We start from the raw sequence: 19937 nt of genomic DNA, 5'->3' as shown, positions 1-19937 counted from the left end.
GCCCAACTATCGACGACACCTCTTCCCAGACTCATGAACCATCTAAGAGCTCCTTCCTTCAAGGTGGAAGGAAATAACTTCAGTTTATAAGCGTTTGTGTTGTAGTCATAACTGCGATAGAGGACATCAAATTCAAACAAAAAGGTTTCTGGGTCCTCTGTGACCAAGCCATAAAACTTTGGAAGCAAAGAAGAGGGAATTCTTTTAAGATTGTCAGTATCTCTCTGAGGAACAATGGGAAACTCAAATGCAGGAGGTAGATTATTTGTCATGTTTGGTTGCTGGAATAACAGAGCGAATGGATTTTCCTCAAGTTCTTCGTCAGCTGGGTCAAATGGTAATTCAATAAACAGATTTTCAGGGAAGAACCTTCCCAGGGCGTCTCTTCTTCTTCTATGCATGCAATATGATGAATAGTGGCTTGAAGGATCTAGAAAATTTTACTAACAAGCTAAACTAATGCTAAAAATGACTTCTGATAAACTCCTAGGTAAACGCCATCCCCAGCAGCGGCGCCAAAAATGGTCACGCCCACAAAAGGATATGAAAATCATAGTAAAACCTTTACTGGGAATTGGGCATTCCAACAGGTGACCAATATCTCTCTCTATAGACGTTCATTTACTTGTTAAACCAGGGGATGTATACGTTAAATGGCACAGCAAAATATATGCACTAGGAACTCATTTTTGGTCAAATCTTAGCAGAAATACATACTGGAAAGAAATTCTATCTACGCTATAGGAAGGTAATGCAAAGTTCTTTAACTCAACCATGATTTGATTAAAATAGAAACCATGATAACTACAACTGAAACACAGACTATGAACTGGCCTTATGCTGCAGGAGCAGGTACAGTGATGGATTCCTTATGCTGCAGAAGCAATATAAGGGTGAGTTTGCATAAAAACTTTAAAGATGAAAGTAAACTGAAGCTTAACAAGAAAGAACAACTAACTAACTAGCTATAGATACTTACTAAGTGGGCCCCCTTAGCAAGCATCTATTGATTACACAGATGCTAAACTCAGAACTTCATTGAACTTTATTCATAAAAACAGAATGACATACATTGTTTTGTTGATATGGAAACTAACAACAAACTCTGTCTCTGGTTAAACAGATTCTGTCTTTCATTATCATATTGATTCTTACATGATATCTACTACTCTGATTCTATCTTACTCTATCTATCATCTCTTTTTTTTTTTTCTCTCTCTTTTTTCTCGCGCAGGAGGAGAGCTTTATTTAAAAATAGGAGAGCAACTAACTAACTAACTAACTCCATCAAAAAAAGACATGGGAGTAAAATATATCCCTGAATCAAGGAACAAACTTCATAAATGAATTTATGCGTTCAACCTGATCCAGAGAGAATCTAGCGCTCCACTCTTTCCAGATTAACTGTCATTCAAATTTTTTCCCATGGTTTCGGTCAAAGAGTCTTCGCCGGAGCTCCCTCAAAGTCATGCAGGAAATGGACTTTACTGCAAGGCTGAGATCAGTTGTGCTTGACTCAATCATTCTTCAACAACCTGCAACAAAAGGTAACAGGCAATAGAAAAGGCGTATGGCATATACACGATATCTATTCATTAATCACACATTTAAATCTACTTCATCATTCAAAAACTGTATAGGATATACCAGTCATTTTAGGGAGTCAACGGGGCAATAAATGCAATCAAGTCAACACAATGAGCTGCAGGAATATAAAAGTATCTTGCTACAGGATATCTCAATAAAAGGTTTCAACAATGTTTGAACAGCCATGAAATAATAACAGTAAAGGCATTTAAAAGTTTATCATAACATCCAAATTATGAGCATAATTTAAGCTCATCAGGTGCCTTTCAAAATCCACTATTAGGTTTTAGTTTTCTTGACTATTCAATTAGTGAAAGGGTTTTTGTTAGGGTTATGGTTCGGGGTTCTCTCCAAAACCCCTTTGTTCTAAGAGTGAAAGCTTTTTGAGGGTTTGGGAACCTTGTTCCTACTTGTTGGGTGATTTTGTCTTTAGCACTATTTCTCGAAAAAGGGGTGTCCTTTTTTTTGGTGTCTAGGAGTTTCATTGCTTGTGAGCTCTTCCTAGTTATGTAAAGGGTAAAGACCCTCTCCTACTTTTGTTAATCAAAACCTAAAAAATAATATAAAATTCTTTTATTTAGTCATACCTTGAATAAGATGCCAATTTATTTTATATTGGTTATCTAAAACTTAGGGATATGATATGAATAAAAATAAATAATTCTTAGATCATTAATATACTTGAGAAACTATCCCCCTACTACATGTAAAAAAAGATCTATTTAATCTTGTTAAAATTCTAAATATCAAAATAATAATAATAATTAGATTCTAGAAACATGGGAAGTTCTATGAAAATTTTAGATGTCACTATTGAAATATAATGTGCAAAGGTTTAAATGGAGTTAGCAAATGTAGGTGTCATAATTGAAAACGTATGAATATATTCTAGGTATTTCCAACACTGCTCTAAGAAAAGGTATGAATATAGGCTGAAGCGTATGATGTACATGTGCATTAGACTTGGATGAAATAAATCTCTCTTTGTTATTTAACTTGGAGATCACTATAGATAACAGGCTTTTATAGTTTCCCTTTGGGTCATTGAGGGAATTCCATTGTTGTTGGTTATGCTATATTCGAATGTGAAAGCTAAACTAGTTGCAACCAGCATCCTTTGCTAATGATGCCCACTGAGCTCACCAGATGTAGATCATGTTGTTGTGAATGTAACGAGTTCATCAAATCCTTGAGCAGTGCAAATAGATGGAGGATGAAATTATCAAAGTCTTGTCATAGACAATCCTCAATTGTCTACATCATCTGAGTGTGATTGTTGCAATTCCTGTGAATTCACTTGAGAGGACAATATCAATGATAGAAGTGTGAGAAGTAGTTCTTTTGGCAGGAATGCTTCTTTTGACAGAACTGATGATTTATTCTGATTCTAACAATGGATTAAGCTACTCTGCTATCTATTGAATATGAATGAAATGATTTAGTGAATCATTAGTAATAGTATTAGTTTGTAAAGGATGACCGTTATGTTATTAACATATATAAATATTGATATAATTAAATAATCGTATCAATGCTATAAAAAAAATTTATCTTAACATGATTAATACTAATACTAATACTTATAATAATAACAAGAGTTGCAAGCAGCGAAGTTCCTCCCAGAGGCCGGAAAAACAGTTATGGTATTGTTGTTGCATGATGTGTTTGTGTATACATGAAAATAGACATCCTTTTAAGTCAAAGCACTACTTGCTGAGTCTGGAGTATTGGTGTTGTGTGATTTGTTTGTGTATTTGGCACATAATTTTTAACATTGATCTATATGACTTTATATAATAGAAATACAATACTATATTATTTTGCTTGCTAATGAATAGAAAGCTAACATTAAATGACTGACAACATAATTGTGCATTGTAAAAGTGCCTTTTATATCTAATATTTCACAACATTAAAGACAATGAAGATAGATTACAAATTCCAATCAATGAAACACATCAAAGTATTTTTTTGTGCCATGCAATATAGAGTACATGAAACTAAACACCTCATTCACATACAAAGAATACATATTATTGAGGGCTATAATGATAGCAATCCTAACTAGAATCTACACCATATTGAACCTAACAAAATGAATTATCTTGCAAATCTATGGAATAGAAACTCTTGTATCCTGTCCAATGTCCCTGTAGTGAGTATTCACCATAGTTTTGCCCCACACTTGTTTAAAGGAAAGGAGTGTTGATACTACCCCACTATTCACCATGGAAGAACAAAGACAACATAAGAATAGTAGAGGGGAAAACTCTACTGAAAACAAGAATAGAAGAAGCAAACAAGGCAAAAAGAAAAATATTTATATTTAGAAACTCTTAGATGTCTATTCAGATCAGCTCTAACTTTACCCCTACAATTATGTATACAAGACCAAATAGGATGAAAGATCAAAACATATATATGTATATGTACAAAACCATTTATGCAATATTGCATTTTAGGTGCCGACCTCTCAATTCTTGACCAATGCAGTGAACTGATTGTCCAATGATCTTGCAGCTGCTAACCATGCCAACACTATTGACCAACTATAGGCCACCAAGGTAGGGAGTAGAGTTGGAAAGGGAACCAAAGGTTAAAATCAGAAATTGCTAAATCAGTGCACCTCTAGATTTTCCAAGGGGATTATGTAGACAACATCTATTGCAGTCTTGCCCTTTATCTATAAGCAGAGGATTGATATAGTAATTAAAGTCATACAATAAGGCACAAAAATTAATGAATTCTAGAGGCCAATATTTCAAATATTTGGTGCTTTTGCTATGACAATACATCCTACTATATGATTGTATACTTCATTGTAAACCCAAAAAATGAAAACACAAATAGTAAACACAAAAAACTCTATAATTTGAAAACAACTGATTTATCGTGGTATCCTCATCAAAAGGAATATAGGCCATCCCTTTGCAAGGATCAAACAAACTATACTTAGCACTCTTGCTGAGAATATTTTGGAGAGCCCCAACATGCACTTCTGCCAAAAGAGGTGTCAAAGCACTTTACCCATTACAGGAGCAAGTGGCTCCCCACAGATTATAAGACCAAAGAAGGCTACTCCTATGGCAAGTAGCACCATTCGTGTAATGGTAGCTGCTACTCCGCACACATATTTGCAAAATATTTAACTCTACTTGGCAACATCATTGAGAAGGTGGTGATTCCTATGCATGTTGAAAAGTCTCCCATTAAGGCAGAGTAATCATTTGGACTTTGAAATTATTGGAAACACAAAATATCTAAAATCATATTGCCAAAAAATGTCCCAAAAATCAAGCAGACAATCTTTGCTTAAAAAGTATTTATGAGCTAATGGATTGATGTTGTGGTCCTCAAGTAATCAGAGATAGGGTGCTATTCTACTATATGAATTAGAAACCGAAGAGCATGAGAAATTTTATGAAAAAACTTTTTGATGTTTATTTTTCATACAAATTTTGAATGAAGTTTATTTTAGGTTTATTAAGAAAAACCAAAGTTCTAGTACAAGTAGAGAAGTTGGGCTATGCAAGGCCATGAGTAACTAAGGACCATAAAGGGTGTGAGCACAAGTGTAACCATGGTTCAGGGAACTACAAATTTCAAGGTAGGTGCATAGATAAACTTTCTTCACTATCTAACATTAGAAAGAATAAAACTCAGCATGTGCATTGGAAGACGGTATTGGAGGATTAAACATTCTTTTCTAGTTATTATAGAATGCAAATGAAATTGAGCATGTTATTAATGAATATACAGTAATTAGATAATAAGAATAAGGATGAGCTTGTACAACCCCCTGTACCAATCTATGTTGTTAGCTATAGTAAAACTTTAACATGTTGAACTTATAATGGCTTTATGAAGATGTTTAGTGAGGGAAATTAATCACAACTACATTCAAAATGAGGCAGATATAGCCTGATCCTTATCAAGGCTCTGAATACTCTGCTCTCACATAAGTATCTATCAGATGTTGTAACTGCAAGTGCCAAATTAGACATGTGTACAAAATATGAAATTATAGACTAAGCACCTAAATTGTTTGACATCATCCCTCAGAAATGCAAAAGGGGTTTTGCCATATTGTGGAGTATAGACAAGTCAAGCAAATTGTTTGACAGAATTCTCAAACAGATGTAAACAAATTGTTTGACTAAATCCCACAAAAATGCAAATGTGGTTGTGCCATACTGTGGAGCATAGACAAGTCAAGCAAACTATTTGACAAAATGTCTCAAAGAGATGTAAACAAATTTGTGTACAAAATTCTTTATAGAAATGTGCGCGTAGATGTGGAAGCTTACACGTGGCATTTGCACTATATAAAAAGAAGAGAAACCTTGGAGAGACATCTCTCATGAAATGTAATGATTGTATGATATGCACAAAATGAATTTTTTGAAAAATCTTTAGCTTTTAAAAAAATGCAGTTGGTAGGCATAAAGCTAAAATTAACGATCTTTGCCAATATCCTCGTTTGTGCATATGCAGGTTGGAAGAATTGGCATAGCTAATGAAAGGTGCAGGGTATTTATAGGCTAAAAACATTGTGGAAGAGAAGAAAAAAGAATTATTTACCTATCATCATAGTGAAAATGAGGCCCTTGTTTGAACCATGCAAGCAATCCATCAGGTGCACTCAAATAAAAGGGGAAGTGTGATTGTAATGTGGTTATTGTACCAGACACATATTAAAAACTAGATCAAGACATTCACCACAATGAATGCACAAGAAAAACCTGACCAACTATTAAAATTTAACAAAAACACAAAAAATAACAGAGAACGATGCCCAAAAAAATGTGAAATCTTCATTATTTTTGGATGCTTGAAACTTAAATAAAATAAAATGGCAGAAATGTGAGCAAAATTTACCTTGAATTTTACGTTTTACTGGGGGAGATGGTGGAGTATTTGGCATTGCAGAGTGGTAGAGAAAAACACGTGGGTTAGCATATTTGAATGAATTAATGGGCGATGAATGCGTGAGGTAAATTACTCCCTATTTCTTCAATGTTCACCACATTGAGACGAGTATGCAAAATGTGGAAGTACACGCAAGACATGTGGCTAGGTGAATGAATGCCATCTTGTGCTTGAAAATCCCCGTTATTCCATTGTTGTCAGCCATATTAATAACGACCTGCAACACACACACGCAGACATAGTTTTTTATGCGTTCTCTTCCCTTGATATCTAGGAACCCTTCTAGCAACCATTTTTATGCCAATGAAACACCTTCAAAATATTTTGAATCAATATTTTGCATTAAAAAATATGCAACTTGTACCTAACGAATATTCAAAAATAATTTTATGCAAAGAATTGTGGCACTTTGATTAGTTGAATGGAAATGGATTAATGACAATGAAGCATCATTGCCTCTGCTATAGTTTCCTGTAGGCAGAAACTAATAATTTTCACGACAAAGAACAATAATGCTATTTCATTTTAATCTTCTTTTGTTGCGATACAGGCTATAGAAAAATTATCGATTTCCTGTTGGTAAATGAGCGCCCTTCCAGTTACTACATAAGTATCACCTTCAAAATTTAAAACTCCCAAAGAAAATGAAAACGCAGCCTATGAAATTTAATAATGCCAAAACTGAAACCCTAATCACCCCGTATCCATGCTCTGCTGGTAGCCTGCAAAAATGGAAAGCTCAATCATATCATCATTTTTTATATGCAAAAATGAAATAAAGTTTAGCAGAGATGAAAATTTTAGTAATGCGACTACCAATCCATATTAGAAACCATCATACTAGACCTGTGAGCTAACACGTCATTTCGAATCCATACTCTGCAATATATCCTGTGATGTTGCCAAATGTTGCTTTCACTCTGTAGGCCCTTTCTGTCGTCCATGTTTTCTAGCAATTGCGCTCTGTCAAAGTTCCATTTTGGTGGCCCTGCACCTACTTCTGGAGTTGTGCATTCTCTCCCATTGAAAACTGCACGAAGCCCTTCACACCACAAACAACACTAGTAGTTAAACACCATAAAATCTGTCAAGAATATTTTTCTTAACTAATAAGCAAGTTCACCACTGTTGAACATTAACAAATGTTAAAATATTTGAGAACAATTATTTTTGATTGGTTCATTGGCATCACATTAATCACTAGTTAATAAGGTGAATTTAAAATAACAGTAAAAGTGATAAAAGAAGTGAAAGTCGTGAAAATAATATAGTGAATTTAAAATAACAATAAAAGTGATGAAAGTAGTGAAAGCATTAAATTGATAAAAGTAATTTAATTTTTTAGTGAATTTAAAATAACAGTAAAAGTGATAAGTAGTGAAAGAATCAAAGTGATAAAAGTAATTTAGATATTTCCAAAAACTGTGAATATAATATGAAGTTTAATAATTTTATTATTATTGTTATCATTATTTAATTATAAATGTGGGCCAATAAAAATTATTTTGTTAGGACCATTAAGGTTAGTAATTATAACATAATAATCTTAAATGATTAGATTAAATGGCAACACTAATCTTGCCAAAATAAAGTGGAGTTACACTCTAATGCTAAACATAACGACTTTAATATCATTAATAATATTGTGCTTAGGCTTAAATGCTTGTAATAATGTTATTAGGGGTGAACACATTAATAATATTAATAATGTTAAGGTTGCATATAGAATTGTGCCATTAATAGTAATAATGTTATTGTATGAAAAGGCTAATTCCATTAAAAAATGCATGCTTGAGTATTATTAACAACAAAAAATGGCTTACCCTTTAATAAAAAACAACAAGAAATGGCTTCAAATAAAGGTGTTAATTTATCACAAGTATTACAACCAATACTACTAATAAAGGTTGGGATCCCTTCAAAATTCAAATAAGGGAACAATAATGATTGGGTAATTAGACTAAATAGTCCTATATTGATGCTAAAAATGCCTACACTAAGATTAATAGTAATGCCTACGCAGTTTCAATAAATGAATCTTGTGATGTTACCAAATTTTGAAAGAGATCACTAGCTCATATATAATTCCACTCTAGTGAGCATTATGCTATGTGTATTCCAAGGCTGGATGTTATCATCTTAAAAATAAAATTGTGTATTGGATGTGTTTTTCTTTGGAAATTTCTTTGACATGATTTATTTAGTGCTCACATCCATTTAAAGGACTTCTTTAATGCCTACACACATGTGGAGAACTTCTTTCGTGCTCAAACTATTAATTATTTTTTAATAATTAATTAAAAAAATTCAACTTTATGTAAGCGACATCTTTGGTGCCTTTCCCAACTCTTCTAAAATTTTTAATAATTAGCCACTCCAATCCACCTAAAAGTACCATAATCTTAAACAATCCAAAGATCAATCTTCTTTTAAAAGAATAAGAATGGACATGATTTTGAATTCTATACAAACATGCTTTCCAATGCATTAAAATAGACAAGGTTTTGCATTCTATACAAACATGCTTTCAAATGCATTAAAATGGACAAAGTTTTGTATTCTATTAAAAAAAAAGACATAATCCTACATAATAAAAACATTTTAGAAATTTTTAATTTTAAAATTACATAGAATAATATATGCCCCTTAGCTCCATGTTTTGGAATTAAAATCAAAGTTGCGCGTTGAATACTCACCATTGCCTAGTCAGCGTTGAATGGGCGTGATTGCCGCCTTTCCAACTTATTTTTTCTGCGATTTTCGCTCTGAATTGCGTAAAAATCACTCATATTTTAGGATGATGCGAAACTTAATGGAGAAATTAGTCTACTAAAAGATGACTAATATTTATTATATTATTTAGTTGATTAAATTAGTCGAGTCTTTCTCTTTTACTAGGCAAGGTAAATTAAAGTTAAGGTACGTTTTGGATACAAAGAAATTAGAATTTGAAAAGACTGAATAATGTGTGTTTTATTTTTAAGATATTATTTTTGGGGTTGGTGAGGTGACTTAAAGTCAAATGATTATTTTAAAAAAGAGTATGAAAGATTGATTAATATATATTTTATTCTGTTAAAGGTTGTTGGTCGAGGTTAAGGATTACTTGTATAATAAATAATTAACAATTTTATTTTTTGATCATTGTATTTCTAATAGGTGGTTGAAATTTTGAATATTAAAAGATTCGTTAATATATATTTTATTCTATTAAGGTTTGTTTTTGTAGGTGAAGTTAGTCAATTTTATCTAGAGACAAGAGAATAGTTGGAAATATATTGCGTTGAAAAAGAATATTTAAAACTAATAACTACTTTTTGTGATGTTTTTTAATATTTTTATTTGAAAGAATTTAGAATATGATTTTGAAAAGTTTTTTGAAAATATTGAGTGTTTTTTTTAATCCATGTTCAAATTTTGTGATTTTGATCAATTTTGAAAATTTAATGATTAATTTCTCAAAAAGGTTATCTTTGAAGCATTCCTTTCATAAAGGGAGTCAAGTAGATACATTATATCTCAACAACCTATTGCGATAGCATTTGGAAAGATTCTGAAAAAATTATGTAAATTATTTTAAATCAAGATTTGAAATTGTCTTCCATGATTCATTATTTGAAAAAACTATTATATTATATGTTTCTTTTACTAGATGATTATACTTTCAATAATATTTGATTTATGTAATTTATAATAATTTTAAAATATCTATAATAATAAATTTTCTTATAAAGTTTATTTCACACATCCACTACGATGAAAAAAATATTTAAACAATTATTTAGGATGTGTAAATCTTCTTTAGAAATTAATCACCCACTATCAAGTTAAAGGGAATGGGGCATTCACTATATTTAAATAATATGGTTTTAGTTTTCACTAATTAATTTGTGGCATTTTTTTCTTTTATATCTTTAATTTTCCATTAGTAAATTCAAAACAATATAATATAATATAATATAATAATATTATTAATTAAAGGGGATGACCCCACAATACAGTGGCTAGTTGCAAGCCTCCTACATTGGAGATCTTGGGCTTGAGTCTACTTGATTGGTTCTTAGCTTTCAGAAAACTTATTTATTTTAATTAGGTTCAATCAAGTAATTCAAAAAAAAAAATCATAGACACTTATTTTACTTACATTTATTACTAATTGAGCTTAAAAAATAACAATTAATCTTTTTTCTATCTTTTGGGATGAAGATTATGTGTATAAATATGATTCAAATAATTTACAACATTTTAATGAATTATTTATTATTTTTCATGATAAATACTTTCAAATTGTATATATAAATAAAATATAATATCATAAAACACCTTTACAATATAAGTGAAACTATAAAATGTACTATTGTTTTGTGTGTTATTATATTGATATAATGAAATGTTAATAATGATACATCATTATCTTCCATAATGTTAACAACTAAGTGAATAATCTACATGTAATTGCTTATCACATTTAAAAGTTTGAACTTTATCCTACTAAGAAATACTTGTACCATAATGTATTCATATAAATAACTTTTTAATTTATCAAGTTGAAATAATTTCAACTTAATAATTAATTTTTTATTTATTTTCATGACTAAATATCTTTAAGGATTCTATAATACCATTATTATTTTTTATTAGAAACCAAAAATGGTAAATAAGATTCTACTATCTTTAATAATAAAATGATGATAATGGGTATGGGACTGTGATACATGCTTTGAAGAATCTTTCTTTCATTATTTAAATAGTAGTCCAAGAAAGCCATTATCTTCACCACTAAGAAAGAGGAAGGAGTAGAACCCATTTCCTTAGAACTAGAGAGAGAGAGAGAGAAAAAACACAAGAAGCAAGTTGACATAGATATGCAAATGCTTTAGGGGAATTGAAGTTGATGATGACAAGCAAGAGTTTCAAGGAAATCGAGTATAAATTTACTTGTTAAGAACATGTTTAGCATTACAAATATGTGAAAAGTTACAAGTACAATACAATTGTAGGTAAATCAAGTTCTTAATAAGAAAGTGAGGATATATTTATTAGTCAACACAAATATGAAAAAAAATACAAGAATAAGAATATTTGAGATAAAAAGATATATTTATTTTTCTCAAACCATTTTTTTCATGTATGATGACATTATAGTAAGGATTGTCAAGTGAAGTGTTGTAATATGGCTAATGGTTGTCATTGTAGCTTTGAGAATCCTATTAATGCTTAAAATATTTTCTTTTCATGATGTTAATGACCACCATTTCTCTTCTTATTGAGAGTGAAACATTTAAAATGGTAGTAGAATGATTGATAATTGAAACCACAAAGCATGATAAAAAGGATCATGTATCATATAAAAATTATTGAAATAATGAATTTAAAGTGTTTTGTGATATCCATGCTATTCATTGCAAAGTTTTTGGCGTTTAGTAGTGTAACACCCCACTTTGCATATAGTTCATTCAATCTTAAAATATTACATTTTTTTGCCAATAGATAGTAGGATATATTGAGAAATTATAAATGAGATGATTGTATGCCAATTTGATTGGTATTCTTTAGTAAACATGATGAAAAATTTATTGCAAATAATTGAATCCTCTCTTGGATTGATCATTAAAGAGTACAAGTAATTATTCTGACTATTAGTATCAACAAAAATAAATTCATATTCTATGGAAGAAACCTATTCATTCACTTAAACACCATGAATTTTATTGTAAATTACAAGTATTGTAAAGATTCATCTAAAAACTATATATAATAACTTAATATACTCTAAAGAGACGAGATTAATAATAAGTAAATTACTCTGTTAAAAATTCTAAAATTATACATAAACCAAAATCTCCAACTTAATTGAATTCAACTATCAAAATAATAAATTTGCAACTAGAATACCTAGGAATACATCAGATATTTATACTAATTTATTCAATAACATTCAAGCTTAGCCTCTAAGCTCGTTCTTAATTTAAACAACCAAAATCTCCAACTTAATTGAATCCTAATTTAAAACTGTAAACTATCAAAATAATCAATTTACAACTAGAATACCTAGGAATACATCAGATATTTATACTAATTTATTCAATAACATTCAAGCTTAGCCTCTAAGCTCGTTCTTAATTTAAACCTGCATAGCTGTCGGTCTCGCTTCGGTCTGCTTGTCTGTCCACGAGTGCAGAGCTTGGCATCTGCGGAGTTCGAGGTTCCATCTTTCCCTCCAGCATCTGCACCACTTGTTCCATGCTTGGCCTCATCTCTTCCTCCCTTTCAATGCATAACAACCCTACAACGCCTGCTCTTCTCACCTCTTCAATATCTGCCTCTGCTGCAACATGTTCGTCCACAATACTAGTTGTCTTCCCCTGGTAAATTTGAGTTGCAGCCCAAGCGGGAAAGTAATACTTACTTGAATCTTCCGTGTCTAAATCCACACTTCTTCGGCCAGAAATGATTTCCAAGAGTGTCATACCAAAACTGTAAACATCAACCTTGGGACTGATGGGAAGACCAGAAATCCACTCTGGAGCCAAATACCCTCTTGTTCCTCTCGTTGTTGTCAGTACACGGCTGAAATCTCTACCCACAAGCTTTGCCAACCCAAAATCTGCCAACTTGGGTGAAAAATTACCGTCTAGCAGAATGTTTTCGGGCTTTACATCGCCGTGAATGATGCGATCCCTACACTCCTCGTGGAGATAAACTAAACCTCGCGCAGTGCCTAAAGCGATCTGGAATCGGGTCTTCCAGTCCAGTACCTTCCGTTTTTTTTGGAATTACTAGTGAACAGTAAGGAATTGAGAGAGCCATTGGGCATGTAATCATAGACCAGTAACCGTTTGGATCCTTCTGCACAAAAACCCCGAAGTCTGATCAAATTCGCATGTTGTATGTTGCCAAGAGAACTGATTTCTGCTCGGAATTGCTTATCTAGTTGTCTTGAACCTTCTAATTTTTTTACGGCCACAAGTGTACCGTCTGGTAGAGATCCTTTAAACACAGAGCCGAATCCTCCACTTCCCAACTTAGACCTGAAATTCCTAGTTGCAAGTTTCAACTCCATGTAACTAAACATTCTAAGAAAACAGTCCGGGGAATCCACAGACGTGTCTACTGGTGGTGGTAGCCGATACTTTTGCCACATTAAAAATGAAAGGAGACTCAAAGCAAGAGCAAGAGCGAGAGCACTCACAATAATTATGGTTTTCAATTTGGAAGAGGACGGTGGCTTGTGAAACTTTGGAGATGCAGAGGCAGCTACTCGAATGGAGACAGTCCATCGGTTATTTGATGGAGAGTTATGCATGTTTAGCAAATCTCCGGACCAGATTTGACAGGGTCCTGAAGGAGAATTGAAAGCAAACGCAGTGCACGAGCAGCTGCGGAGGCAGGCTTTCTGGCAATCAGCCTTTGTGGATGCGGGGTATGAGGATGCTGAATCATCAGACAACGTTACACCAGGCTCGATAAATCCATCAGTGCTGCCTTTTGTGGAATCGCAGTTTAATGGGCTCTGGCGAACACAGCCACTAGACCACCACTCTTGCGAGTCCCAGGCGCGACCGTCTCTGGGTGTGAAGCCTTCGAGACAGCTGCAGAACAAAAGATTGTTGGAGTTGCAGCTTCCGTAAGCACCACAGAAACCATATACGGCGCATTGATCTCTGGGGCGATATCCCTGCACGGTCCATTTACTGCCACTAAATATAGCATATTCTTGTATTTCTCCGGACTTGAGTTGGAGAAAACGAGGGATCCCTCTCAGTGATTTATAACTGACATAAAAACCAGAGCTAGTATATTGAATGCTGAGGTTGTAGAATACCCCGTTTATCATTTCTGGAACTGCACTGAAAGTTTTGCCGTCCCAAGTTCCACTCTCCCAATACTGGACAGAATTGTTCCATTTTAGCACGAATTGTATAGCTCCAGATGGATCCCACTCAACGGAGAAAAGCCCAGGAGAGGGATCCAGTGGGCTTTTCCAACTGACTATCTTTTGCTTTCCACCGAACCTCATCTCGGGCAATAAGGTATCTGCAGGATAGTCGAAACTCTGCCAAACAATCTCAGATATATTGTCCTCGCTGAGCATTAAAAAATTACCAGAATCTAATAGCACAGCCTGCGAGCACTTGTACGATATGTTGACGGACCAAAGGGACGTGCCCTCAGCATCAAACAGTCTGAGATTACCTTCTTTTGACAGCTCCAAAACGCCAGGCCTGTTTTTCGCCGGACTCTCCCTATTAGCCACCCAAACGACTATCTTCTCTGGTACGTTGGCATACCAGATACCAATATACCAGTTATAGTTTCCATTTGGGCTGAAAAATCCCAATTCAAACGTGCCGTTCTTTGAAATTATTGTCTGATTTGCAACAAGCGAGACGCCCAAGGAAAGAGAATCTCCCCTGCCAGCAGATAACCCGACATAGTTGTAAGTTATAATCAGTGTAGTGAGAGCGAAGATCATATATGGTAGGAGACCGTTCCTTTCCATTTCGGTTGTATTTGTTTACATATTTACTGAGTTGATCGGATTATATATTAGAATCAGGACTAAAACTCCGAAATATGAGGCACCATTTCTCTGAATCTCTTCTGGTCGTAACCCATGAGTTGCGGTAATAGTAATACTAGTATACTTATATTTTAAAAAATCTATGTAAAATTCGCCGAGAGATATCTAATTTCAAAATATTTAAGATTCATAAAAATGAATAAATCATTTTACCTTCTATGTGACAAATGAGAGCTATGCAAGAAAAATACTTGCATCAATCAAAAGATTCACTATAAATATGTTATTAGAGGAGTTATGCAAGACGATCAAAATAACCAACCAAATGCCTTATAAATCATCATATTGATAGAAGAAAATATTTTTACATATAGCATTTTTGAATAGAAATCTCACATAGTATCCCAGAATTCATAAACAATGAATAAATCACCATACCTTCTATTTGACAAGTGAGAACTATGCAAGAAAAAAATTGCAACAATTTATAGAATCACTATAAATATATTATTATAGGTATGTTGCAAGAAGATAAGAACAATTCAACACATGCATTATAAATCATCAAATTGATAGAAGAAAATGTATTTACATATAACAATTTTAATGAAAACCTTAGATAATATCCCACACTAATCCTACCAAAAAAATATTATTTCTCTTATATCATAATATAAGTCAAACAAAATTGATAAATATTTCTAAAATGTGTAAAATGTTTGTAAAAATAAAAAGTATTGAAAATCAAATACAAAGTAACTATAGTAATAACACTTCATTGTAATGGTGTAAACCCATTACAAATTCTTCAGTGATGAGAATAGTATTACGACCTTTGTTTTCATAGTGATCACGATATACTTCTTTCAACATAGCTGGAAATCCAGCCACTATTGTATATGCCTCATGAGTTTTCCTTGCAACATCTTCCATTTCCAATATTTTGAGTTCTTCGACATCATCTATCATTAAGGCAGTGTTTTCAATTTCCTTGACGATTTTGTCGCAATACTCTAAAATGGTTCTTGCACATTTGTCGATAGGGGTTTCAACAAAATTATTAGAGTTTACAGAAGCATGAGGACTCTCAACAATGATTTCTGATTCATTCTGTGAAGCATCCATAGTTTCAACTTTTTGCTAAAAATTAAAAAAAAACAATAAAACTAAGATTAGTATTAAGGTACAATGAGAATAAAATAATTCATAATTTGAAATAAAATAAAATTATAAAAAAATAATATTAAGTAATACAAATTGTACATGAAATAAATAATGAAAATACCTAATAGTCATTGGAAAAATTCAACCATTAAAATATGATATTAGCTGGCTTACTATGTTGAGATGTCACCAAAATCATATGAAATACCACAAAAATTATAAAATCATAAGCAAATGACGTGACAAATTAAAAATTAATCTTTCTATTTGATTATTAAATAACCAATAAAATATAATTAACAACATAACAAACATTGACAATTTTTTTGTAGTCACCAAATTCATTAGTTTTGTTTGATGCAAGAAAGAATACATAAACCATAAAATATCACATTCTTAGCAATTTTACAACAATAGTTACAAAATATTATTAAAATTGAATTTAGGCTTTATTGCATCAAATAATAATATAAAAATAGAATAATTGAATATAGTCATAAATGCAATGTTTAAATAGTTTGCACACATTTATCAAATAATATCTATAGACTACTTTCACTTTCTTAACCATGGATGCACAGGTAATATCTCTGGATCTTCAGTATCGTCAAGATTAGTCCGAACTTTAATTGTCACATTGGACTTCACTGCATACAAGACAGGTATCCCATAGTATGCATGCAACAACCTGAATGATGGCATAACTTGATGCACTGTGAATCTTATAGAGTACCCGAGCTTAAGAGTAGTAAGAAACCATTCCTCAGGTGGGCCTGTGTGATAACTGATCCGTGATTGTCCCTTAAGAAATCTCATAAGCTTCATACTAAGTTGATCGGATAGAGTGTGCTTCTCAATTTTTATTGTTGGTCTAATAACGATTCTCCAAATGCATCCAGCAAGGTAAAGATCTCGAATCTCATGGTATAGAGAAATCGACCAACCACACAAATCTACAATCTCAATTTGAAGATTATTAAATCTGACATCTAAGTTCATTTTGATCTTCGATTCATATAAGAAGTTAAAATATACAGCATAATTGTCAAATTTGAATTGAGTGGTCCTTAATCCATTGTTGTTAATTTTCTTGACCATCCTGTCTCTGACCCAATAGCGAACACTCAATTCCTCTATACGAAGGAGGACATTGCGTGGAAGATACGGGTGATACATTGACATCCAAGTGGACACCCATTTTGTACGTATATTATCTGACATCTTCCTGACATGCATGCAAATTATTATTAGCTCTTAAATTACTATTAAATTGCTCAAGGAATATACTTTCCAATTTAAATAGAAAATCACATAAAGGGTAATAAACATTAAGAAAATGAATGTTATTAAAGTACCTAAATATATATATTCATACATTTTTAGTCAAAGAGATATACATACATACATTGTTTTCTAGGTTAGTATATTAAACACAAGGAGGACCATAACAATTCATACATGTACGAATTTTCTTTACCATGATGATATAAAAAATGATGCAAGATTATATTAGGTGCATCTAAGAAATATGGCTGTCAAAAAGAAATCTCCTTCACATTTCAAATGAAATTTATACTGGATATGGAAATAAATAAATAAATGGCTTGTTTAAATTTATGTAACATTAACTGATAATTTATATTTGTTTATTTAATAGATATTGTGGAAGCATTTAGTGGTGTATAAAATGTTAACAATTATTTGTTGTGGGCAGACATAACACAAGTATTAGAGCCATGGAAGCAAATTTGATCAAAAAAATATATACACAAATTTAATCTCCTACAAATTTGAGTTTATTTTATTTAGCCTTATTTTTGGAAAGTTGTCTACCCTTTTTTATTTTCTCATAATGAATGGTAATATTATTTTAAAGCCCTCTAGAGATTTGTATGGAAACAAAAAACCTTTCATTGATTGAATTCATGTAATATTTCTTATCATTTATAATTATTGAGTAGACATTGTGAAAGCATATATGATATATTAAATATTAGAAATAATTATAGTGGCAATAAAGAACAGAGGTGTCAAAGAAAATAAAAAAAAATTCAACAAAAAATATATTACATCAATTATCTTCCAAAAGTTTGAGCCTATTTTCCTCAGCCTTGCGCTTCGCAAGTTGTCTACCCTTTTTCATTTTCTCATAACGATCATATGTAAATGGTGGCATTATTCTCAAACCCTCTAGAGATTTTACACGAGATACTGCAACAAATGTCAATCCAATTCTTTCTCTTGGTCCTATATCGATAGTTACTTTTGGAAGAGTCAATCCTTGAGATTTATGTATAGTCAATGCCCATGCCAATCTCAATGGTAGCTGAAGTGTTCTGCCCTTTTGTATTGGTGTTATTGGAATTGTATTTGGATGATGATCTTCAAATGGTAATCCTGAGTAATTATCAAATTCAACCATCACATATGTCGGTGGGTCAGGTGGAGCACTTCCTGGCTTGTAGACAATCTTTTGAACATATCCCAAAGCTCCATTTACAAGACCTGCTTGTATCCAAAGGTTTGAAGTTAGCATGACCCTTGAATTCTTACTGATCAATAACTCTAGATCAAGTTCACGAGTTGAGAAATCTTCTGCTATATTAACACTTCTTGCTTTTGTTGCAACACTTCGTGCAACGGGATGCCTCAATGAATATAACATTTTTTTATTAGGACTATGAACATTGTCATTTGTGGAGAACAAATGGACAGTATTTTCAAATTCAAAATTACTTGCAACATCTATGTTAGTAGGGGTTCTCATCATTAGTAGCTTCCAATCATCAATTTGAGGGTTTGCATCTCTTAGATTTGTCAAAAGTTGACGAAATCTTTGTTGCTGAATATTTTCTCCATCTTGTCTGAATATTTTATCTAAAGTAACCACAATTTTGAATTCCTCCCATAGTAGCTTTGCCCATCTATTACTGGCATATGCAGGTCTATCATTAACCGGAGGCAATTGACCCAAATCTCCTACCAAAATCATAGATATACCTGAAAGATATTTCAAAATAATTATTTTAAAAATATATAATATTGTTATTGAAATTTATTTTTCCTCATTAGTCAAAATTAAATGCATACCTGCAAAACTTAGGTGTGCACTTTGTGGGTATGCTTGTCGGAGTCGAGAATCTATGTTTTTTTGACCAATGAAGCTCATTTCATCAATCAAAATGTACTTGATATGCGCCATTTCTTCTTGAAAAATGGCAAGTCTTGTTCCCTGTAGTTGAGTGAAATCTCGTATTGGGATTCTCAATTTGGAATGAACTGTAGAGGCCCCTATATTGAACGCTGCAACTCCTGTTGGTGCGAGTAATAGAAGGGGAGAATGAGATGGCATTGTAGCATTTTCAAGAGCTTGACTGATGGCACCAATTAAATATGACTTTCCTGTACCTGTTGTTCCCTGAATTATCATGAACAATGGCACTTTATTTTGACTCCTCTGATAGTGTGTCATAATTATATCAACTGCCTTTTTTTGCTTATCACTGAGGGTCATGTAGTTGATGCATTGGGGTATATCATCATATATAAGACATCCATGATCCCTCATGTTAGTTATGAAACTGATTGATGTAGTTGTGTACTCTTCACCTTGATAATCAGTAGACCAATTTGTATGTCTATCAATGTCTCTTCTCCCCAACATATCTATTTCTGAAAATTGTATATTTTGACCATGATGTAGCCTAGATATAATTTCCCATTCATGCTCTGT

At 32.5% G+C, this 19937-nt stretch overlaps 1 protein-coding gene and 2 pseudogenes across 1 annotated transcript; all 3 read right to left on the bottom strand.

Annotated features, from left to right (window-relative positions):
• Positions 1 to 4060: 4060 nt before the first annotated feature.
• On the bottom strand, positions 4061 to 4821 carry LOC131876108 (ADP,ATP carrier protein 1, chloroplastic-like; annotated as a pseudogene).
• Positions 4822 to 7209: 2388 nt separating this feature from the next.
• On the bottom strand, positions 7210 to 15019 carry LOC131042174 (G-type lectin S-receptor-like serine/threonine-protein kinase At2g19130; annotated as a pseudogene).
• A 3256-nt stretch (positions 15020 to 18275) lies between these two features.
• LOC131876107 (uncharacterized) lies at positions 18276 to 19718 on the bottom strand. Its single transcript, XM_059220895.1, has 2 exons — positions 19295 to 19718; positions 18276 to 19204 (listed from the first exon to the last, which is right to left on the bottom strand). The coding sequence occupies exons 1-2, from the start codon at positions 19716 to 19718 to the stop codon at positions 18276 to 18278; spliced, it is 1353 nt and encodes a 450-aa protein (XP_059076878.1).
• Between the last annotated feature and the right edge of the window lie 219 nt (positions 19719 to 19937).

The sequence above is a fragment of the Cryptomeria japonica genome, chromosome 5, assembly GCF_030272615.1.
Source record: "Cryptomeria japonica chromosome 5, Sugi_1.0, whole genome shotgun sequence".
Taxonomy (NCBI): domain Eukaryota; kingdom Viridiplantae; phylum Streptophyta; class Pinopsida; order Cupressales; family Cupressaceae; genus Cryptomeria; species Cryptomeria japonica.
Note: the sequence above shows the minus strand (reverse complement) of the source record. Positions and strands in the feature narration are given on the sequence as shown.